Below are 24,195 nucleotides of genomic sequence, written 5' to 3' on the forward strand. Positions count from 1 at the left end.
TCCTTAAACAGCCTGTGGGAGGGCAGTCAGGAAACCTTTCTGGAAAAGATGACAGATTCAGACTTAAAAGATGGAGTCAGTGGAGCCAAGGGACTCCTGTTCCAGATGCAGGAGAGGGAGATTCTTGGGGATTGGAAGAGCTCATATGAGGGTCTTTCCCATTCGGAGCATGTGTGATTATGTCAGATCAAAGGTGGATTGTAGGGCAAAGAAGAGCTATTCCCTAGGCACCAGTGAGCCAGGCCTCTCTCACCAACACCCCTTTCACTATCTTTACCTGGGTGAAGAGATCTCAGCCAGCCACAGTTGAACCAACCTGCACCAGCACCATGCACGACCAACCACCCCTACCCTACTTTCTGGGCCTGATTCCTATTGACAGATCCCCCAGAATCTGAAGGAATTCAAGACAAATGGTTAAGAGGATGGAGTTAATAAAATTTGAAAAATTGAGGCCTGTCACTCCACTAAACTTTTTTCAATACCACTGACAGAAACATATTTCCCCAATGAGTGACCTTCCACAGCTGTAGCGGGCAGGCGCAGCCGCGCTGCCAGGAAGCCGGGCTGCTATTTATCAAATATTATAAGCTGGGACAACTAATCCGGAGCAGGAGAGGAGGGAAGGGCCTGCACCGCACTGCCTAGGGTGCTCCAGGTGTTTGCCCCAGCCCCAGACAGCCAGTGGGAGGTGACGGATGGCCTGCGATTAGCGTTCCCACCTCCTCCCAGCCCTCTCACTTGCTCCCAGAGGCCTGACCCTGTAGACCAGCTGCTTGGCCTGGAGGGGCCCTGGGTGGGAGGCAAGGGGAGGTCAGGCCAGGGCACGGGCCATCCTGATGCTCCCGGAGAGGGCAGCCGGGTGAGGCCCAGCATGGTTATTTATTGGAGTGTAATGGTTTGTGGCCGTTGGTCGTGAGGGTGAGATCGATCAGTGGTAGAAGTCAGGTTCTATCAATTATTAGAGCAATTAGTCAAGTCAGAGGGAGGTATGAAGCTGGGGGAGTAATATTGGATGGACATTATCCAGGTGCCCCCGCCTCAGCCTTCCTAAAGTGGGGGCACATGTGCTGCCCTGGGGCTCGAGAACCTTGGAGAACCCGACTGGTTTCTCCTGGTGAGTAGCCTGACCCAGGAGTCTTCTGGACTGGAGCCCAGCACTGTAAAGGGAGCTCCTGTGCTGGCTGGCCCAGGTGCAGAGATGTCCCACCTGTCCCCACCCCATGCTTTATGAGAAGTGACATGACTCCTGCTAGAAATTACTCAGTGGCCAATGTTTATGGCACACATTTTTCATTCTGTAAGCAAATATAGATCACTGACAGCACTTGTTTGGAGCAGCTAATCTCACACTCTCTTCTTTCTTCCACTGCCTTCTCACCTTCTCTCTCCCCTCCCCAGCCCCCAGACTCCCACCCACCTACTCCTCCCTGCCTTTCTCTAGTTCTTCCCCCTCCTGGAGATCTCCTAGTCCCCATAGCACAGAGCACATACTTGACAGCCGAACTCCCCTCCTGGCATCGAGAGAAAGGGGAGGCTTTTCCATTACTCCCTGAGGCTCCTGGGAAGCCGTGCTTTAGGGCTGAGAGGAATGCTGTCTGGCACTGGCTCCTCAGGCCTTGGCAATCCCATTCAGTACCCAGCACCCAGGAAGCAGGACCATGCCAAGAAAATAAACCCCACACGCTCTGGTCCTTCTTGAGCTCTGTGGTTTTTGTCTGTCTGTCTGTCTGCCCATCCTACAGCACAGCAGTCAGCTTCTGCCTGTGCTGTCATGTGTTCATGTCCCCATAGCTCTTGGAGAACTGAATTTATGATAGACTCAAAGGAGACCTGCTTCTTAAAAACAGGAAAAGGTGTCTGCAAAGACTGGCCACATGACTGAAGTAAGGATTTGAGAAGAGGTCTTAAAAATCCCGAAGGAATCAATGGGCAAATTATCACAAATCATTACCACAGAACAGTAAGGAAGGGCTAAAATCACAACAACAAAACAGATGCCCAGCACTCAAGATAACAAGACTCAGTCAAGTTCAAGGATAAGGTGGGCTATGTAATGATTTAAGGTTAGCTGTCTCTAAAGCCAAAAACAAGATAAGCATTGGGAGAAAGGGCTAGAGAGCTCATGGGTTAAAAGCAGACGTGCCAGGTAGCTCACAACCACTCAACACCAGCTCCCATGCCTCTGACCTCTGTAGGCAGCTCCCTCCTTCCCTCCCTACACACACACACACAGAGAGAGAGAGAGAGAGAGAGAGAGAGAGAGAGAGAGAGAGAGAGAGAGAGAAGAGGAGAGAGAGGGAGGAGAGAGAGAATATAAGGAAATATATATGGGAACTGCTTTGCCAGTTTCATCCTGCACACACAGCAGCTGCTGTGCCACTTCAGTGTCCATGAGTGTCAGCTGATCTAAGATTAAGAATGAGGCTCCCTTTGAGCATCCTAGGTCTTAAAAGGCTAGAAACAGTAGTGATGGTTAACACACAAACTCATTGCACTGGGCTTTGCAGGAAAGGCAGCCTTACTGGTTGGTGCTGAGGTAGGAAGATCTCTCCTTGCACCTCCCAAGACACTCCCCCTCCCTGGAGGGGTTTCAGCAGTGGTGCATCATTGCCACTCTGTTGAGGTGTTGGAGAGTTGAAGTTAGGAAAGCCCAGACCAGGGTGGACTCCTGGCTCAGAACAATAAGCCTGCTACTAATAGTTGCACTTGAGTCCAGTTTCCATGTCTGTATTGGTGGAGATTTTGATTCCCCAGGGTTGAAAATGTTAGATGAAAAAAACCAAAAACATGCTAAGTGTCAAGCCAAGAACAAATGCAGTGGCCAGTAGACTCTTGTTACTATCACTCCAGGACATCTACTAGAAAGACATGAAGCAAACAAACCAGAGTTGGGCATGATGTGGTGCACAGCTAGTCCCAGTCGTCTGAAGCAGGAATGGTGGAGCCTAGGTATTCAAGGCCATTTAGAGAGAGAGTGGGAAGGTGTGGCCACTTAGTAGCCCATACCTGTTAAGCACCCAGAGAACTATATGAGGAAGATCTTGAGTTCAGGATCAGCCTGAGCTATATAGCAAGACAGACTCTCAGGAAAACAGAGGGCAGACACAAATACAACAGAGGCTTGTGCTGTTTGTGAAATAGATAACACATAGTATTTTTACCAAACAGAATATTATCCAGCCATGCTACCACATGAAGGAAGCTTGAAAATATTATGCCATGAAAGAAGCCACAATTGACCACACATCACACAATTCTAGTTGTATGAAATACCCACGAAGGGAGGAAGTCAAGCATTGAGGGGAGAAGGGATTGGTTGGTTGGTCTTTTCATTTTGTCTTGTTCTTTGTTTATTTTTTTGTTTTGTTTTGATATTTGGTACGGGGTTTCTTCATGGAAAGGGGGTAAATTAGATATTAGTAATAGTTATACAATGTGAGATTAAACACCAAATGATATGCTTTAAAACAATGGATTTGGGGCTAGGGAGGGTTTGATTCCTAGCATCCATGCTGTGGCTCACAACTCCAGTGGCACCCTCTCCTAGCCTCTTCATGTACCAGGCACCAGGATCTTAGGGTCCTGGGAATGTCGTTCAGTAGTAGAGCACTTGCCTAGAATGTGTGAGGCCCTACTCCTAGCACTGGTTAAAAAAAAAAAAAAAGAGGAGGCAGTAATTTATGGTATATGAATTCTATTAATAAAATATTAATATTTATTCCTAATCAAAAACAAGATCATATATAATCTTTGCGAAGGGCAGAGGTGCAGAAGTTGTCGTAATTGTTGTTTTGTGTTTGTTGAGACAGTATCTCAGTATGTAGCTTTGGCTGCCCTGGATCTTCAGTCTCAGCCACCCAAGAGCTGGCCTTAACGGTATATCCCACCACGCCTGACTTAGTTTTTTTCTTAGTTAAAAGTTTCCAATGCCCCACCTCCTCCCCCCAAACATGCAAGCACTTATTGAATGTTTACTATCATTGCTAAGCTATGGTATCTAAAGAAGCAGCACTTCACTGGGGAGTTCACTGTGAGACAGATGTGGAAAAACTGGCTTTTGTTCCTGTCTGCTGTGATCTGTACCCACGCTAGTGGATCCTCATTATGTTCTAATGGCAGTGATTAGTCTAAACTCCCCTTAACTTATATACATCTCTCTAGTAAGAAAGGAATGCAGGAAATGCTGAGTACTTAGTACCACAGCTGCAGTTACATGGGAAGGTGTGCCTATGAGGCAAGGCCTGCTTGGAGTCTGCAAGATAGCTAGCCTTGGTTAGGGTTAGGGTTAGGGTTAGGGTTAGGGTTAGGGTTAGGGTTAGGGTTAGGGTTAGGGTTAGGGTTAGGGTTGGGAAGACAGTTGCCCAGAGATGGGCTGTGGGAAGGAGAGTCTGGCAGCATGGGGAGTGAGAAGAGTCTTGCCAAGTACACACCATATACTGGCTGATGTGTGCCAGCATTAGAAGACAGTCGAGTAGCTCTCAGCCAGCCTTTTTCTCGTACCGGAGCTCTTTGTCCTCTGTGCACACCCTCTTATCAGCAAGCAGGGCAAGGTCCTGAGATGCCCTAACTTCCAGGGGACTTGGCTGATTCAGGTTGGCAGGAAAGAGAGAAAAGCTGGGTGTGGTAAGTCACACCTGTAAAACACACACACACACACATACACACACACACACACACAGACAAGGAGGCTGACAGAGGAGGCTTGCTTTGAGTTTGAGGCAAGCTTACTCTATATAACAAGTGCCAGGGCTACATAAGAAGACTGTCTCAAAAGAGAAATATAAAAGATAAGGAGAAAAGAACCAGAGTAAGACCTTGAAGTTCCTATTCAGGCTGTTCTGTGTTGGAAAGGAACCCTTTTCTATGACTCTGCACATCAGGGTTCCTTTGTATACAGTTATATTGGAAAATGGGAATGTTTTAGTGAATGTATGTAAATGTATTTATGGATGCATGTGCTGGCATTGTGTTGGGTTTATGAATTTATTTGCAGGATTTTGTTAGCATTTTTATCCGACAGTGTGTGTGTGTGGTAGTAATAGTCATAGAAGAAGAAGGCCCTACTATCTCGATCTTCATTAGGAAGGACCACTTATTCTCTCCTTCCAGAGTAACTTGATATGTTTTTCCTGCATTCTTTCTGCAATCTCATAAATTTCCATGGAGATTCATACTGAAATTGAGGTGCCCAAGCCACCTGTAGGTAAACACTGAGGACCCGCTAATCATTCATATAGCCTCTGACCATTTATCATTCTTTTTCTGCCAGGAGCCAGCCCCCTTCAGAGGAATGAGATGGGCCACACACCCCTGGATTATGCCCGGGAAGGGGAGGTTATGAAGCTTCTGAAAACTTCTGAGACCAAGGTGAGTAGAGAGTAGGCTGTGGGGACTCCATGCATCATCTAACCTTCTATCCTTTTTTTTTTTTTTATTTGATCTATGGCTGTTTTACCTGTGTGTATGCTATGTACTGTGTGCATGCAGTGCCCCAAAGAGGCTGCAAAGGGCATTAGATCCCCTGGAACCAGAGTTCAGACTATTGGTAGCAGCTATGTGGGTGCTGGGAATAGAAACCAGGTCCCCTACAAGAACAGGCAATGCTTTTTTTTTCCAATTTTTTTATTAGGTATTTTCTTCATTTATATTTCAAATGCTATCCCGAAAGTCCCCTATACCCTCCCCCCTCCCTTCTCCCCTACCCACCCACTTCCACTTCTTGGCCCTGGTATTCCCCTGTACTGGGGCTTATAAAGTTTGCAAGACCAAGGGGCCTCTCTTCCCAATTATGGCCAACTAGGCCATCTTCTGCTACATATACAGCTAGAGACACGAGCCCTGGGGGTACTGGTTAGTTCATATTGTTGTTCCACCTATAGGGTTGCAGACCCCTTCAGCTCCTTGGGTACTTTACTTAGCTCCTCCATTTCGGGCCCTGTGTTCCCTCCAATAGCTGACTGTGAGCATCCACTTCCGTGTTTGCCTGGTACTGGCATAGCCTCACAAGAGAAAGCTATATCAGGGTCCTTTCAGCAAAATCTTACTGGCGTAGGTAATAGTGTCTGCGTTTGGTGGCTGATTATGGGATAGATCCCCAGGTGCGGCAATCTCTGGATAGTCCATCCTTTCGTCCCAGCTCCAACAGCCAATGCTCTTAACTGCTGAGCAATCTCTCCAGCCCCATTACCTTCTACTTTTTAAATTACTTCAGGTTCCACACCTTCTTAGGTGATCTTTTGTTTTTTGGCAATTAGTCTTACTACCTGGCACTCCCATAGTAAGTTATCAAGACTAAAACAAATACAATTAACCACAGGATATATAGTAAGTTCTACACAGGGGATGACCCTGGAATACATGTCATTCTTCATCCTTTGTTCAATGATCCTTTGTTCTTTTTCTAGTCTGCAGATCAGCTGAAATGCCTTAAGATAACCCAAGTGTTAGGACTACATGCATGCGTCACCAAGTCAACCCTTGATTACTGTCTATCTGAATTTGCACTTACCCCTGGCCTTACCAAGAACAAAGTTTCTGGCCATGACTGTGGAGAGGGAGAGGCCCAAGCCATTTGTAACTTCTGAAAATTAACTTTTTTTTTTCTGGTTTCTTGAGAGTTTCTCTGTGTATCCCTGGCTATCCTGAAACTCTGTAGACCAGGATGGCCTCAAATTCACAGAGATCCACCTGCCTCTGCCTCCCAAGTGCTAGAATTAAAGGTGTGCATCACCACTGCCTGGCTGTCATGTTCATTTTTAGGGTGATGGCCTCCCAGCTTCTTTTCAGCAGAAGGTACCAGCCAAATGAAGTTTTGAGTTCCTTAGGTCTCACATACCCTACAGACTCCAACAACATCCTTTCTCACCATAGCTCCTTCACCATTACCCTCCATGCACATGCCAGAGCCTGTCACACAATCTAAGTAAGAGATGTTTCCATCCTAATGCTATTTTCTCAACCAAACTTTCAAACTCTCTAAAAAATAAGACTGAGACCCCTACCTTCTGCAGCAACAGATCTGAGCATTTAGGCACATTTGGGTAGAATCCAAGAGCCAGAGTCACAAATTTCAGACATGGCAGGAACGGAGACAGTCATCAGATCTGTGATGGGAAAACAAAAGAAAAAACAAAAAACAAAAAAGGAAGCAAAACAAATGAGTCTGAGGGAAATGTCCCTGATCTGGTTGAAGGGAAGATGGCCCCGAGTGTCGCCCACACTCTTCCCTCCTGCCAGCTGCAGAAAGGGCGCTGTCATAGAATGAGTATAAATTTCTGAGCATGAACCTGCTGGCTTGTTTGACTCCTGTAGATACTGGAGCCCGGGTTACGATGTGACATGCTGTATGTAGGTCCCACATTGAGTTTGCATCAAAACTGAAACTAATGCACTTGACCACAGGCAGGGCCTCGCCTGGAATTCCGGGCTTCTGATCCCTTGTCTGTGCTCTTTCTAACGCTGAGGTCTTGTCCAAAGAGATAATTCAGTGTGACAGGTCCGAGACCAAGGGCTTGGGTTCTTACCCCAGCTCTGTCACTCTGCCTGTGTGACCTTGGGACAAGTGCTTTCCTCACTGAAACTTCTGTGAAGCTTCAGGAGAGAAAAACACTGTACTAAAGAGTCCTAAGATTCAGCTAGCCATGTGAGTGCCTATCCATCAGGGTAAGCTGGACTGTGCTGCTTGTAGTCATCCAAAATGTGAGTGCTTTCAACAACAAAGGCTTGCTTTGCCTTTGCTGATGCTCAGTGTTGCTCGGGGATAAAGGTAGGCTCCGCTCAACAAGGGTACTCAGACCCCACCTTTAGAGCACACTCTCCCTCCACCCTACCTCAGCCCCATCTGCTGGTTGCTTGCCAGAGGGAAAGCATACTCTGTTGAGAGGTGAGAAGGAAGCACTTCCCTCCCAAGCCTGGTAATCTGAATTGGATCTCTAAAACCCAAGTTACGGTGGAAGGAGAGAATCAGCCTGACGTGGCAGCACGGCACAGCTGACTACTCAGCCGGGAAGACCCTTTACTTCCTACAACTGACTGGCCAGAACTAACCATAGGATCCCATCAAATCCAAGCGGGCAAGAGAAGTAACTCTACCATACTTGAAGCCAAGGAGAGCTGGAATCACTTATGATCAACCTCACTTGCTCCTTAGGAGAATTTCCTCAAGAGAAAGGATGGGCTAAGAAATGGTAGCTAGCTTTTCATAGCCCATCCAGATTGGTCCTTGGACCAAAAAGAGCTACCAAATTCAAGGGGCTGCTGTTTCCCTCCCTGCGTGCAGATTGCATGCTCTGACGAAACAAATCCCTGCTAGTTCCAGATAGCCTCGGTGCTGTATCCCTCATCTCCTCTTAGATGGAAGGACAGACTACACTTGCCAAGAACACCTGTGGGGTGTCAGGTGGTCTGACATAGATAGGACAGGGGCTGGTTGTGCAAAGATTTCTTTCAAAATGAACAAGCATCTTAGTGTCAGCACAGGTGGTTAGAGCCACTGAAGGCTCCTTAACAAAGTGTGGTTACCTCTAGTACCAAGGCTAGAACCAGAGTGAACAACCTGATGGCTAGATTCACCTGTGCAAGGTAAACCCTGCTCAAGCTCCACATGCTCAGCAGATTTTGAGCCTTCAGAATCCATCTGTCAAGATGGCAGTATGGTGGCCAGAAGGCCTTGAAAAAGCAGAAGGCAACGGGAGTATCTGGCTAGCGAGGAAAGACTGCTCACTCCAAAGTACAGGAGCGGCTCTCAGTGTGAGGAGAGATTCCAGGGCAGAGCGCTTCCACGGCAGAAGGGCTTGCTTCTGTGGGGAGGCAGAATACCACTTAGAGGCAGCCAGGTTGCATGGTTTCACATCTGGAAGTCTGTTTTCTGGTGTCAGCTCTGTGCCATCAGCCAGTTGAGACCCCATCATCCTGAGGGCCAGGCACTCTCCACCTCCTCCTCATTGCTCTGCTGTATGCATTGCCTTTGAGTAGGTTGTTCCATCTCTCCTTTCTCTTCTGCTTGTTTTCACCAAACCACAAGATCTAGCTCTTAACAGCAGATTTTTGTGGGAAAAGCACTGCCTTAGCCTGGAGCTCTATCGCCAGCTGCCAGTTAGTAAGCCGAGCTGCCCCTCAGAGTTCAGGCCCTGCTGTCAGTTGCAGTGACTCAGACTTGGAGGCCACTGAGATCCCGGCCTCAGGTTGTGTCTGGCAATAGTCCCTCCTGGCTGTGTCTTTTGTGAGAGTCTTAGGGTTTCTGTAGCTGTAATGAAAAACACTGTAGTGACCAAAATCAGCATGGGAAGGAAAGGGTTTATTTTGTTCACAGTTCTATCAAAAGTAATGAGGGCAAGAACTCACACAGGACAAGAATCCTGAGCCAGGAGCTGATACAGAGACCATGCTTACTCAGCCTGCTTTCTTAAAGACCCAGAACCACCAGCCCAAGTATGGCACCGCCCACAATGAGCTGGGCCCTCCCTCATCTATCATTAATTATAAAAACACCTTACAGGCTTGCCTATAGCCCAGTCTTTTTTTTTTAAGGTTTTATTTATTTTATATATATGACTAGTTCACTGTAGCTGTCTTCAGACACACTGGAAGAGGGCATCGGATCCCATTACAGATGTTTTTGAGCCACCATGTAGTTGCTGAGAATTGAACTCAGGACCCTTGGAGGAGCAGTCAGTGCTCTTAACCTCTGAGCCATCCCTCCATCCCCCTATAGTCCAGTCTTATGGAGGCATTTTCTTAATTGAAACCCCTCCTCTCAGATGACCTGTCCAGCTAACACAGAGCTGTCCAGCACAGTGTTACTACTGTGATCTCAGATGACCTGTCCAGTTACTCAGATGACCTGTCCAGCTAACACAGAGCTGTCCAGCACAGTGTTACTACTGTGATCTTATTTTGCTCCCATTCTGTTCCTCCTGTACTGCACTCCACCAATACCCAAGCTTCTTCCACCTTGGAAGAATATCAGCATCATAAGTCTGGTTATGGAAGATTTGGGAGTAAGGTGGGGTGAATTAATGTTATTTCACCTATTTACAAATGACAGCTCTATGCTGGCCTGTGGGCTAGATAGCCGAAAACAGATGAGTAAGTCACTCTAGGAGCTCGCCGCCTGGCAGGAGGACAGGCAGAAGAATCAGTGGTATGACTAGTCAAGAAAAGCTTCCTGGAAGAGAGTCAACTCCCAGCCCAGTCTCCCATAAAAGCATACTAACCTGCCTGTGTATAATGCTATTCATATGTCATCCCTGCCGTTACTGATCATCGAGGCACCACTGTGTGCATGGCATTTCCTTTCTCTATTCCTGTAACAAACTCGTGTAGCCACTCTTAATGCCTGTCCTGGGAAGCCTGAATAGGCAAGAAAGAAAGACGTGACACACAGAAACCAGGTTGTTTGTGAGGGTCTTAAGTGTACCTCTGTAGTACTGTATTAACTCTTTCCAGACCATATCTATATCTCTTTACATAGGTGCCCTTTCTGCCTACGCCTACTGGCAGCCATGTCTTATATGCCAACCCAAACTTCCACAAATGTGACACGGGACTTGTGGCATTGAATATTCTCCATCTATTGCCGGATGGCAAATGGGATGGTGACAAGCTGAAGGATAGGCTCTGCTGCCATGTCCCTCCTGTATTGTGGCCTCATCTGCCAGGCATTTGTGTCACCTGCCTGACCAGAAGGTGATTCTGAAAGGTCCCCCTCCCCATACTATTAGTGATTCACGCATATTTAAAATTATCCATAAGCCCCAATTTTTTTTTTTTTTACTTTATTCCTCCTCTTAAAATATATCACTGACTCTCAGAATCTGTTACCTTAACTGGACGAAATGATTTTCCTGAAATGACTTCTCAGGTTCTCTAGGTCTCAACAGTCTCCAGGTCTTAGTTTATTTTACCTCCTGGGAGGATCCAAAGTGAGAGAGACCCAGCCACTGTCCCTAGTTTGCTCTCCTACTGTGGGAGAGACAAGCATTCCTAACTCAAAAAAAAAAAACCTGATGGGGCCTCAGAGGGATGCACAGGGTTAGGGTGCCGTAGGAAAGCTTGCCCTCCTCCTGGCAGGATGAGCAGGACAGACTTCATAGAGGGGTTAGCCTAGACCTCACTTTGAATGATTTCAGTCCATGGAGAGTTTAATACCTAACGCCTAGACCATCTTCATGTCCTATCTAAGGGATGGGAGAGAGGTAGAAATATATCTCTGTGCACATGATGGCAGATAAAACAAAAATATGGGGAGCTATCCCGTGATGAATATTCAGCTGAGGGGGATGCGTGCATGCCAGCCGCAGCTCCTCTCCAGATCCTCACTCCACTGAGACTCACGAGGAATTTATTGCTCATTTTAATCACACCCAGAGAATGAATTGGCAGGAATATTAGGCAGATAGGCCCGTCCTATATATCCTATTTGCATATCCCAGTGGCAGCATCACAAGCATAAGCTCTGGCTCTATATTTTTTCATTTGCTTCAGGGTAGCTGGGGATGTGGTGCTCCCCTGGGCCCACATCCCAGGCTGAGAGCCTGGGTGCTCCCAGCAGACCTGAGTGAGCCAGCAGGAGTGCTGGGGTGGAGCACCCCTGGGGCAGGAAGGGCACATCTTCCTCCCAGTGTCCTGCCCAGTGTACCATGTCCTCTGCTGCACCTCTCAGCACGGGTACCTGCGTGCTGTCTCTGTAGCCCACTGTGGCCACGTAGGTGCTGAGTGCTTCCTGGGAGCAGGCTTCTGTGAGTTCTCTCCTCCTGCCTTCAAGAACTTATTGATAAAAATAGATCTGTGTAAGGAAGGGGTGCATATCAGAGACGGCTTGTGTGCTTTCTCCAACAAATGCTCCTGGTAAAGAAATAACCTCAGAGGCCTGCCCATTGCTAGCCTTTTCCCCTTTATTTTGTTCCAATTCCAGAAATCATGTAACAAGTTCCAATAAACTTTTCAATTAGATGCCCAACTGTTAACATTTTAACACAGTGGTTATGAGTATGAATGGATGGACAAACAGAATTAATGTAATTATACACAAAGTAAATATTTTAAGGTTATACTCATGGTGATTTTTTTTACTCTCCTGTGTATGGGGATTTTGTTGCTTATTTGTTTGTTTTAAAACAAGATTTGGGGGTGGGGGTTCCAGCAGGGTTTCTCTGTGTACCCTTATCTGTCCTGGAACTTGCTTTGTAGACCAGGCTGGCCTTGAACTCAGAATTCAGAGATCCACCTGCCTCTTGTTTCCAGAGTGCTGGGACTAAATGTATGTGCCATCATCGCCCGGTTTTGCTTTTATTTTTGGAGTTTGCTTTCTCCCCCTGTAGTTAGGGACTGAACTCAGAGCCTCAGGAGCACTGAGCATGTACAGTACCAGTAAGCAACACACTCAGCCCACATTTTTTTACATACGCGAGCATAGTTACCAAAATCAAAATATCAAAAGTCATTGATACTAAATAACCTTCCCGTGGTATTCAGATTCCCCAGCTCCCCAGTATTCTCTTTACAAGGAAAGACAGCCTCGGGTCTAAGTCGGATTCAGTCATCAGGTTCCTCTGAAAGGGACTGGTGTCTCACCCTCTCCTCAGTTTCCATGATCTTGCCATTGTCACGGGTACAGGCTGGTAATTTTGTAGAATGTTCTACTGCTTCCTTCTGATTCAACTCACTAGATATTTCTGGCCAGAATATCTACAGAATTTTACTGTGTAGCCCAGTAGTAAAAACAAATAGAGTAAATTTGTGTTTTCAATCTCATCTCCATAATTAGACCTTAAACTCAGTGAAGATGGGGCCTTCTCATCCCCAGGTAGAAAGTTCAGACTCAGAGGCAGCCTTCCTGGGTTAATGATTTGTCTTCTGCCACCAGCTGGCCTAGCTTGGATTCACTTTCCTCCCCCGAGACAGTGACATGGTCAACCTTCCTAGAAGATCAAATCATTGACCCTACATCAGACAAGACTTATCAGTGAGTGCCAGTGGGAAGACCTGGCAGTTAAACTTTATCCAACGGATGGAATGAATCTGAGAGCATCCAGCTCTTTCCTAGCCACTTGCTTCCCATCTTTCTCTCTGGTCCTGTCTCTGAACCAACCCAGCCGTTTACAGATACATCACAAGGTCAGAGTCACATGAGTAAATTTAAGCCAGGTCTGTTGGCAGTGGTTGAAACCACCCCTTGCAGGATGACTCTGGAGCCTGCAAAAGAAGGCCCAGTCCCAACTAGGGACAGGGGGCCTCTGGATTGACATAGAGAGGTGTGAGATGTTATGCTTTCCTGGAACTCTCTTTGTAGACCAGGCTAGCCTCAAATTCACAGAGATCCATCCGCCTGCCTCTGCCTCCTAAGTGCTGGAATTAAAGGTGTGTGTGTCTCTAGCACAAATAGAGGAGGGGACTGGAAAAGTGGGGAATGGATTCTGGAAGGTGCCCTGTGGCCAGCCCTCTTCATGTAGAATGTATTTTATGGGCTAGCTCAAGAAGCTTTCAAGTCCCTCCCTACGTCTCTCACCCCATACATGGTCTCCTGTTCCATTTGGTTGGCATCCATAGCTCTTTCTTTTATTTCCGTTAATTTATTCACTTTACATCCAGATCGAAACCCCCACATCTCCTCCCAGTCCCTCTCACATGGCCTTTCCCCTTCACCTCTGAGAATGGGGAAGTCCCTCCTGGGAAACCAGTCCACTCTGGTACCTCAAAGTGACTACAGGACTAGGTACATCCTCTCCACTGAGGCCAGACAAGGCAACCCAGTTAGGGGAACAGGCTCCACAGGCAAGCAACAGAGTCGGGGTAAGCCCCCATTCCAGTTGTTGGAAGGGGTGAGGTGCTTCAATAAGGCAATTTCTTTGTGTTGGGTACCCTGGATTCTTGTGCTGTCATCACTCCTACCCGAGTCTCTGTACCCGCTAGTCCCCTTTGTTGGCCTTCCTACATAGTTCTTCCTGTCACCACAGTTCAGGGAGTCAGACATCCTGACCAGGACTTAAGGTCAAAAGTATAATGCGGAAGTATATAAGTATAACTCTGAGGGTACAGGAGAGTTTGCAAAATTGCTTGACCTTTTGTTCCTCTCCACCTCACAACCCCACTCTTGTTCAGGGACTTATTCTGGCCACCTACCACCAGCACCACAGTAGCTCTCTCCTTTCCAGCTTCATTGTCAAACCTGTCACCTAAGGCATGCCCAGTAATCAAGATGCATGTCATACACATTCTACCCAAAGCCCTCCCTTGCTGCGCCACTCATCTCTGAGTGAGGCCGGCTTAGCTAGGCTTCCCAGCCCTTTCCTGTAAATGCACTCAGAGCCAGAAGGAGTGCCATATTAAATCAAGACTGATGGAAACCAGGAGCTTCGATCAGCCAGCCAAGATGCAGCATGGGAGCTGACCGCTGCCAGCCCCAGGTGAGAGCATCTGAAGTTAATCATTCCAGGCTTTTATTAAGAGGATGGTCACTCCCCACACCTGCTGCCCCTTCACACCACACCTGCTGCCCCTTCACACCACACCTGCTGCCCCTTCATAGGACCTCTCAGTTACCTGCCATGTTACCTGCCATGTCTTCGAGATTAGTGGAACCCCACTAAAGCAGAGCCTTGAACTCAGTCCTGTAGCCTTTTTCCATGTGCCTTCCAAGAGCCAAGTGCAACAGTAGCACGGAGCCCTTCTGAGCCCCTCCTCTCCTCCAGGTTGGATAAATACAAAGCACATGTTTTTCTTCTCCAGTTTTTGGCTTGGCTTGGTTTGGTTTGGTTTGGTTTTTCCTACTGACTTACTTTCCACAAAGCTGGACTCAAGACATTTGCTTTAAAAAGTGACTCATGCCCAGTATGGAAAAGACCCAGTGGTCAGTCCCTAATAGTGTAAAACAATACAAACTAAGAGATGATTTCTTCTACACCTTGGCAAAACAGCAGAAAGTACTACATTTGACCTCATTTAATATCTAGTATGTGTGTGTATGATACATATGTATATGATGCACATGTGTATGGAAGTCAAAGAACAACTTTCAGAAGTCTCTGCTCTCCCCTAACTACAGGATCTGGGAGTTGAAATCAGGTTCTCAGACCTACAATGCAAGCAAGCACTTTAAACTGTTGACCCATCTTGCCAGCCCTCCTGTACATTTTTACCAACAGAATCCGATACCGTTTCAGAGATTTTTCTGATTAAATAACTGAGACTTGAGGATTGCGAGGATCTGGCTGTGTTCTAGAGATTAGTTCTAATGGAACCTTTCCCAACACCATCAGGAAGCTCCCAAAGCCAGCCAGTTCCTTCAGACTCTGCCCCAATGCTCACGTCATATTCATTGGAACTCTTGCCTTTGTCCAAGAAATTAATGAGACCTCTAAGCTACATAATATCTTGACCCCAAAGAAGAGTTACAGGAAGAAGAAATGTTTTCTGGAGAATACTCGGAGGGCCATGATGGTCATACTCACTCAACAAAATGGAATACAAAGTCTCCTTAGGCTTTGCCTGGCAGAAGAGGAGAGGTGTGTGCTCCGAGGCCCCATAGATGGAAATATTACAGAGACAGGATTTCATGCCATGTAAGGAAAACTGGTGGCCAGAGAGGGCTGCCTCAAGAAGTCAGGGTATCTCCAGAAAATGGACCCTGTGAAGTCAGCACCTGCAGACTGAGATGCCAAGGGAGGACGCCTTAGGAGGTGTTTCCAAGGCAGTGGGCATCCAAGTGGACTTGGTTACTGGCTTTCTCTGGCACTCAAGCTATAATACCTCCTCTTTTAGTCTATGGATCTCTGCCTGTGATCGAATTAAATAAAAGGAGTTCTGTACTTTACCCCATCCCACCCCCAAAAAACAGATCAGCCAATTGGATACCAAATGGAGTAAAGGGAAGTAGTTGATGTGTGTGTGTGTGTGTGTGTGTGTGGATACAGAGTTTTTCTGTGTAGCCCTGACTGTCCTGGAACTCACTCATAGACCAGGCTAGCCTTGAACTCACAGAGATCCAACTGGTGGGAAGTGGTATTTATCCAAGGGCTGACATATAGCTCAAGGTTAAAGTGCTTGCCTAGCATGAGCAAGGACCCTAGGCTCAGTTGCCACTCCTGGAAGGAAAAGGAAATGAAGAGAGAGAAGTATGCTCAGCACTTCATAAAGGTAGGCACTTGAAAGACATCTGAGTCACCTGAGTACCACTTATTACCAACACACATTTCCTGCATGCCAGGCTCTGCCAGATGCTTCTCTCATTTCCTCCTCAAGCGTCCTACCGCGTGGGTATGAGCACTGTCTCCATGCTGTGGGGAGGGAACTAAGATCCTGGGAGGTTCTTACTAGTTCAGTCTCTAGCTCTTAAATGGATGAGGTCATTGGAGTTCATATCTGTCTATAGAGAAACTTGTTCATTCTGCCATGTAATTGATTCACTATGAGCCAGAAGAGCCCAACTTCAGATGGGAGGTGACTCTAAAAATTGAGAAATTGAATGAAGTGCTGAGTCCAGTGCCTGGCACATAGCAGTGTGTAAATGTGCCCAGGAAACCCTGGCAAGCCAGTTTCAACTTTAGTTTCCTTCAGGGTCTGTCCAACAAGTTGGCACCATTCCCAGTGAGTGTGTATGAGAGTATGTGTGTGTGTGTGTGTGTGTGTGTGTGTGAGAGAGAGAGAGAGAGAGAGAGAGAGAGAGAGAGAGAGAGAGACTTGTCGTCAGCACCTTCCAGCCCCTGAGTGCTGAATGGGCTTGTGGACAGGGAGGAGGAAGAGGCAGATATATGGCTGGAGTTGGCAGAGCCAGGTGATGTATGTGGCGCCTGAGGGAGCTGCACAGTGACACTCTGGATTCCAGCCGGCAAGCGTCACTCCACTGGGATTGGCGCCGAATTATTGCTCCATATGAAACCGAGGACTGATGGGAGCTTTCAGTTACAGACTGATAGCAACAGCCAAAATTGGATTGTTTGCTATTTATTTTTTTTAACTTCTGTCAAGGTCACTACTGTAACAGGAAAACACTACCCAAGCAGCAGGTATTTTTCATCCACTCTGCCCGCAAGAACAATCTGCAAACACAACTTTTGTGACAGGGCCTTACCTTGGCAGCTCTCTTCCAAGAAAGATGCCCAAGTTACTGTGGCCTAGGGAGAAAAGCCACCTGAAGGCCTGGCATCTGCTGCTCAGTTCAGGATCTGTCTGCTTTTGCCTCAGTAAATATGTCCTCATCAGGCTCACCCACAGCCCCAACCACATGATCACCCATCCTCCATTTTCATACAGTCTCCGGTGTCTTGGAAAGCCCCACCCAAGCATTCCTTCTGTATTTGTGGGTCTTCCCCTTTCTGTGCATCTACAGCACCCTGTCTAGCTGTTAATTCTCTCCTTTTTGTGTCTATATTTTTACATATACCAGATGCTGCTGCTAGGCCAGAGTCCATGCCAGAAACAGCTAGAGCTTGCCTATAGGAAGCACTCTGGAGTCTGGATGGGCACTCAGACATTTAGCAAACTTAACACTCTCAAGCCATGAGGACAGTAGTTGGTTCTGCCCAAGAACTATTTGTGGTAAGGCCCTGCCACTCATGCTCCTCCTGAGCAGAGGGGTAGGGATGACCTGAAATAGCTCTCCAGTGGTCATAAGGCAGGGCAGGACCCTCGGAGTGCCAACATCTGCTTTCCCCTCGTCTGAGAAACAGATTAAACCATGGTCCTGCTGAGGCCAGCATCCCTGAACCGTTGCTCTTTTTCCCTCAGTACATGGAGAAGCAGAGGAAGCGGGAGGCAGAGGAGCGGCGCCGCTTCCCACTCGAGCAGCGTCTAAAGGAGCACATCATTGGCCAGGAGAGTGCCATCGCCACCGTTGGTGCTGGTGAGTCCTGTCCTCAGTGCCAGTCAGGAGGGACGGGGGCAGCTGCTGTCGTGACATACACATCTTGCTGCCCCACAGCCAGAGAGATGCACTCTGTATTCAGAGTTAGTGTTTGCTGAGTACTGCCTGTGAGTACAGTGCCTCCACTGTCTTAAGCTCATGCATATTTTAGGTCTTTTAGTCCTTAGAGCAGTGCTGTGAGGTGGGCACCATCAAATACCACTGCCTTCTGCATCTGGTCAGAGGGGTGAGCGCTGAGCCAGAACAGAACTTCAGTTTCTACATCCCAGCCAGCCCGGCACTCACTCCCAAACTTTGAGACTAGTTTGCCGATAGCTGCATGGCTGGATCTTACAGAAAACATCCCAAGAAACGCCTTCTTCCCCACTGGCGAAGGGCTTATTGCCCCTCTAGGGCCCCCTGCCAAGCGCAGCTCTCTTTAAACAGATGTGTACAGTGGGTGCCACTGAAGGCAGGAGCCTCACCTTGTTCTCCCACTCAGACCTGTTTCAGGGTGACTTGAGACAGGGAAGCAGTTGTCTAAGGAGGTCTCCCCTTGAGACAAGTGTCACTCCATGGATGTTCTCTGGGCCAGTGGCCACAGTTTTAGGCTTCACTTACCTTCCTGGAGAGTCAGAACCTATTTTTTATGTTTTTAACAGGCCCTTTAGGCTATCTGCCACTCGGCCAGAGTTTCAAACCCTCTATTTTGAACTCTTTGCAGTCCTTCTGACTGGTCCCTCTAGTCCTAAGCATTGCATCCATTGCATGCTCCCCAGTGTCTGCTCAGCTCACCAGACTGTCTTACCTCCAGCATCCTCATGGAGCATGAGTGCTCATGAGCCAGCCCCTCACTAAGGGCCTGACTTTCAGCACATGAATGGAACTTAGTGACCAAAGCTGCCATCCCATCTACAAGTCAGAGTCATGCACAAGCTGGGAAGAGCCACTACTTGGGCTCAGTCTGCACCTGGATGCTCTTGGGTTCTGGTTATATACATCGGTCTCCAGCTGCCACCTACAAGGTGGGAATTCCAGCTGAAGGCCTAACAGAATATACTACTCGTTGAAGTCTCATATGCACTTGGACTGGACTACAGCTGCCCTCAGAACGGCTCAGTTTCTTAGATACCTGTTTCCAAAGGCATTCTCCTAACCTCTGGCCTCCACTTCTCAGCAGCCCCTTAAGCCCAGAAGCCAAAAAGCTTCCCAGAAATAGTTTTTACGTTTCCTCTGTCCACCCCAGCTTCTTTGTCATCGCCTTCCTTGCCTTTATATCAAGGTACCAACATCAGTACCCAATGACTTGGAAGCTCATGTTTTCCTGTCAGTGCCACACAACACACAACCTAGTCCCTATCCTCAAAATGTTGTCTTGGGTTGGGCCCTGTACTTTTGAGGTCAAGCCCAGAGCCATTTTCTTTCACCTGTAACTGGGCACCCAGTCCCAGCTTGCCTGTTCCCCAGCACTGAGCTAACCTCTGACGCCTGGCTTAGTGCCATCCCATCTCTTGCAATTGCTGCTCTCTGCCTCCAACAACTGTCAGAATAAGCATCCTGGGAACTCCCCTCCCTCAAAGGCCCTCTTCTGTCTTCTAAGCTCTGCTTTGGGTCAGAGGTAAACTGGCTGCCAGAAGTCCCACTCCTGCCCCATTGTATAAAGATGGGTCCTGCCAAGGCTCTAGTGACCCTACACAAAATAGTGCCTTTGGGGGTCCACGTTGTCTAGGGCTGTGCCTTTTTCTGCTTTCATTTGTTGTGTATCTGCCTTGCTGAGGAACCTGCAGCTGGGTTCACATGGAGAATGTCCTGCGTTGTGTTCATTCCTGTGACCAGCTCCCAAAAGCTTCTGGGTCCCCAAAAGAAGGACTGAGCAGCCTAGTGGCCGAGTCAAAGCACAGGGCACTTTCTAGGTCTAAACTTGCAGTAAGCAGGCAATGCCCAGAACCTCGGTACCCTAGCACCCCAGCAGGCATAGCAGCGTGGGGCGGGTCTAGAGGCTGTGTCAGGCTTCTCTGGGTGCTCCAAACTAGTGTTGCATGTGTGTTCGGGACTACCTAGAGGGGACAGAGCCTGGCACCCCATGGGTACCATGAGGATGGGCAGCCAGAGAAGTGCTACAGAATGAATTGATTTGATAAATGGCCATTTATTACCCTCACGAATTGGCTGAAACCAATTTCGGTCACATCAACCCCTGGTAAGTGCTGGGATATTGATTTGTGCAAAGTAATACAGTGAATTTATCAGTGTGATCCCCAGCTGCGGGGCTTCTAGCAAGAATGGCGCAGTTACTGCCTTACAAATGGAGGAGCTAAAGCACCAGCCCGCAAACCAGACCTCCATGGCCGCGCTCCCCTGTTAGTCACGTGACCCACCAGGCCAGCCTACATATCACAAGGGTATTGGAAAGTGAGTTTCTCCTTCCAGACCCCAGAGCTGGTCTTGGTCAAGTGATGAAAGATGTCAGTCCAAGCTGTCAGACTTCCTGGGAGCCAAGTACAAGTTCCACTCCCTCAAAAAGGCTGTCTGGTAGCATGTGCAGAACTAGGCCTCCAGTCACAGGACTCCTAGACAGAAAAGTGCACATTTCCTTGGCTCTGCCATCCTTCCTTTTCACCCCATACAGTCCAGGTTCTGTCATTCTCTTCTATGGTTCTCAAACCTGGTCTGTCTTCCTTTTCCTGTACACTATTTAGTTACCTCACTGTTGCGAGAAAATATCTTAAAAGAAGCAAATGTAAAGAAGAAAGGTTTTATTTGGGCTCATAGTTCAAGAATAGAGTCCACAATAGCAGGGGATCTTGGTAACAGGACCTTCATGCAGTTGGAAAAGAGAATAGTTAATGCTGGTATTAGCTCACTTCCTCCTTTTATTGAGTCTGGGACCCTTGCCCATGAAATGGTACCACCCAGATGAGGTGGGTCTTCCCACTATAGTTAACCTAGTCTAGATGATCTTTCACACAGGCATGGCCAGAGTCTTGTCACCTAGGTGAGTCTAGACCCTGTCAAGCTGACAGAACCAACAATGACATCCAGATACTGGCCATGCAGTGGCCTCCTTTCCTTCCCTTAGTGTTCCTGCTGGGGCAGCGATCTTTAGAAAACCCAAGCTTAGGGCTGGAGAGATGGCTCAGTGGTTAAGAGCACTGGCTACTCTTCCAGAGGTCCCCAGTTCAATTCCTGGCACCCCCCTTGGCAGCTCACAACTGTCTGTAACTCCAGTTCGAGAGGCTCTGACACCCTCACACAAACTTACATACAGGCAAAAGACCAATGCACATAAATAAATCTTTAAAAGAGAAAAGAAAGCACAAATCTAATATTACTCCCTTGTTGAACCCTTCGAATGGTCCTTGTCCTAACATGGCACAAAGGACCTTCTGCTGTGGTGGCTGCCAGCCTGCAACGCTGCCCCTGCTCACTATACTCACACCAACCACAGCAGCCTGCCTTTGCCTTCCTATCCGAGTCTGCCACTGCCACCCTATCAGCCTATAGTTCTCCAGGCCTTCCTGTAACAAGGTTCGACCCCAGCCCTACACTGCCTAACCCAGTTCAGGAGCAATGGACTTGAAGTTTGTTATGAGAGGCCAGACGTGTTTGTTTTATCCCCATTGAAGCAGTTTATAAAATTCACTTAGGTGCTATGGCAACTTGTCTGCTGGTAGCTTACAGGATACTGGAAAGGCAACTCTAGTGAGGTCATTAATTACATCATATTCCTTCACCTTTGATCTCCTGGATGGGCAATAGGTCGGCCTGCACATATCTGGGAGCTTGAGAACTGTGTCTGTGTACGGACATGGGCCTCACAGACATTCCCCCCGGTCCCAGCAGACTCTCTGAATCCCCTGCCCTGCCTCACACAACTCTATCCTCACACAACTCTATCCTCACACAACTCTATCCTTCCGCTGCACTTCCGCAGCAGGGCCTGCCCACATGCCCTTCCCAGAATAGCTTCCCATTCTCGGGCCCATTCCCTGGGCTTCTTGTGAACACCTCTCATTATGTGAGTGGTTTGGTATCTGCTGTGTTTGTGTGATTCTCTCTCAGAGATCAGGACCTACTCATGTTAACTAGTCATGTTCCTACTCATGTTAACTAGTCATGTTCCTACTCATGTTAACTAGTCATGTTCCTACTCATGTTCCTAGGGTTGGGCCCCAGCTGTACAAAGGTTGAGTAAAGCTGTGCAAAGGTAGATGAAGACAGCCCTTTTTTCTTTTTTCTTTCTTTGTTCTGTGTATGTGAGTGTGTGTGTGTGTGTGTGTGTGTGTGTATGATGTGTATATTTTTGTTGTGGTTTGGTTGGTTGGGTTTGGTTTTGAGTTTTTTGTTGTTGTTTTATTGATATTTCTTTTTTTTTATTTATTTATTATTATTTTCTATATTTACATTTCAAATGCTATCCTGAAAGTTTCCTATACCCTCCCCCCACCTCTGCTCCCCTACCCACCCACTCCCACTACTTGGCCCTGGCCTTCCCCTGTGCTGGGTCATATAAAGTTTACAAGACCAAGGGGCCTCTCTTCCCAATGATGGCCGATTAGGCCATCTTCTGCTACATATGCAGCTAGAGACACGAGCTCAGGGGGTACTGGTTAGTTCATATTGTTGTTGCACCTACAGGGTTGCAGCCCACTACAACTCTTTGGGTACTTTCTCTAGCTCCTCCATTGGGGGCCCTGTGTTCCATCCAATAGCTGACTGTGAGCATCCACTTCTGTGTTTGCCAGGCACTGGCATAGCCTCACAAGAGGCGGCTATATCAGGGTCCCTTCAGCAGAATCTTGCTGGCATGTGCATTAGTATCTGGGTTTGGTGGCTGATGATGGGATGGATTCTCGGATGGGGTAGTCTCTGGATAGTCCATCCTTTCATCTTAGCTCTAAATTTTGTCTCTGTACCTATATCCTTTCATGGGTATTTTGTTCCTTATTCTAAGGAGGAATGAAGTATCCACACGATGGTCATCCTTCTTGGTTTTCCTGTGTTTTGCAAAATGTATCTTGGGTATTCTAAGTTTCTGGGCTAATATCCACTTATCAGTGAGTGCATATCTAGTGACTTCTTTTGTGATTGGGTTACCTCACTAAGGATGAGGTTTTTTGTTTTTTTTTTTTTGTTTTGTTTTGTTTTCTTATGTTTTGTTTTTCAATACAGGATTTCTCTGTGTAGCCCTGGCTGTCCTAGAACTCACTCTGTAGACCAGGCTGGCCTTGATCTCACAGAGATCTACCTGTCTCTGCCTCCAGAGTGCTGGGATTAAAGGTGTTCACACCCACCATCTGGCTACAAGAGCCCATTTGATACTACTAGTTAACACAAGGGTGACTCTCAACCTCAAGCATTGCTCCACACGGCTGGTTCCCCTGGAGATGCCACAGCATTGAATACTTGTGTGTCCAGATTACTACGTTATTTTGAAATTCCTCTCACATAAGACCGTTAGAACTTACCAAGAGGGGCTGTGGACAGGTGACTTAAGACCACTGGCTACTCTTCCAGAGGTCCTGAGTTCAGATCTCAGCACCCACATTGGGTGGCTCACACTGCCTATAACTCCAGCTTCAAGGGTCTGACACCCTCATATGTCCTCCAGCTTCTTGCATGCATGGCATACACACATAAGTAAAAATAAATTTAAAAATCAAAGAACTTCTCAGGAACTGTGAGCCCAGGCTGCCCCTGCGCCTCAGCTGGGCAGGAGCAGAGCTCTGGGTTGAGAGGGGGTGGTTCTTCTCCCTCTCTGCTTCTTCACATGCCAAGGCCTTCCCAGAATGCCCTGTTAGACCTCGTGCTTCGGCATCCAGTACAAATGTTCTGCATACTCACAGCACACCCACCCATCGGGAGCACAGTCTTACATCAGTGCATGGCAAGTCAGCTGCAAGTGCTTGTTTGCAGCGAAGATGCCGAAGGCTCCCCAGCGGCTCAGAAGAGACCAGCAGTAGCCGTTCCCCAGAGGGACAGAAACGACCTGCAGCACTGTCTCCTAGACACTGTCCTCTGTAAAGGGGGATCAATGTCGGCCTGCCTTTGTGCAACCCCAAGAACACCAATATTAGAAGGAGCACTGCCAAGAAGGAGCACTACCCAATCCATCTGTGAAGCCACAGTTACCAGTTACGCTGCGTATTCTCCCTTGGAGATGGAACAGTTTCTGTCTAATCAGGAACGTGTCACAATTTCCTTTCATAGAGGACTTCATAAGATATTTCTTTTCTACTTATATCATGTTTAATATTCCAAATAGATTTTTAAAACTGGTTTTAAAAAGACCTACATATAATAATTTCTTAAGATTTGAAAAAAATGATAATGTAGTATTTCACTTTTAAAAA

At 47.5% G+C, this 24,195-nt stretch overlaps 1 protein-coding gene across 1 annotated transcript in view; it reads left to right on the forward strand.

Annotated features, from left to right (window-relative positions):
• Clpb (ClpB homolog, mitochondrial AAA ATPase chaperonin) overlaps positions 1 to 24,195 on the forward strand; it is a 121,950-nt gene that overhangs the window by 79,795 nt on the left and 17,960 nt on the right. The window contains exons 6-7 of the mRNA XM_021198136.1: positions 5,273 to 5,370; positions 17,728 to 17,842. Coding sequence (XP_021053795.1) covers positions 5,273 to 5,370; positions 17,728 to 17,842 — 213 coding nt within the window. The remainder of the gene's footprint in view (positions 1 to 5,272; positions 5,371 to 17,727; positions 17,843 to 24,195) is intronic.

The sequence above is a fragment of the Mus pahari genome, chromosome 1, assembly GCF_900095145.1.
Source record: "Mus pahari chromosome 1, PAHARI_EIJ_v1.1, whole genome shotgun sequence".
Lineage (NCBI taxonomy): Eukaryota > Metazoa > Chordata > Mammalia > Rodentia > Muridae > Mus > Mus pahari.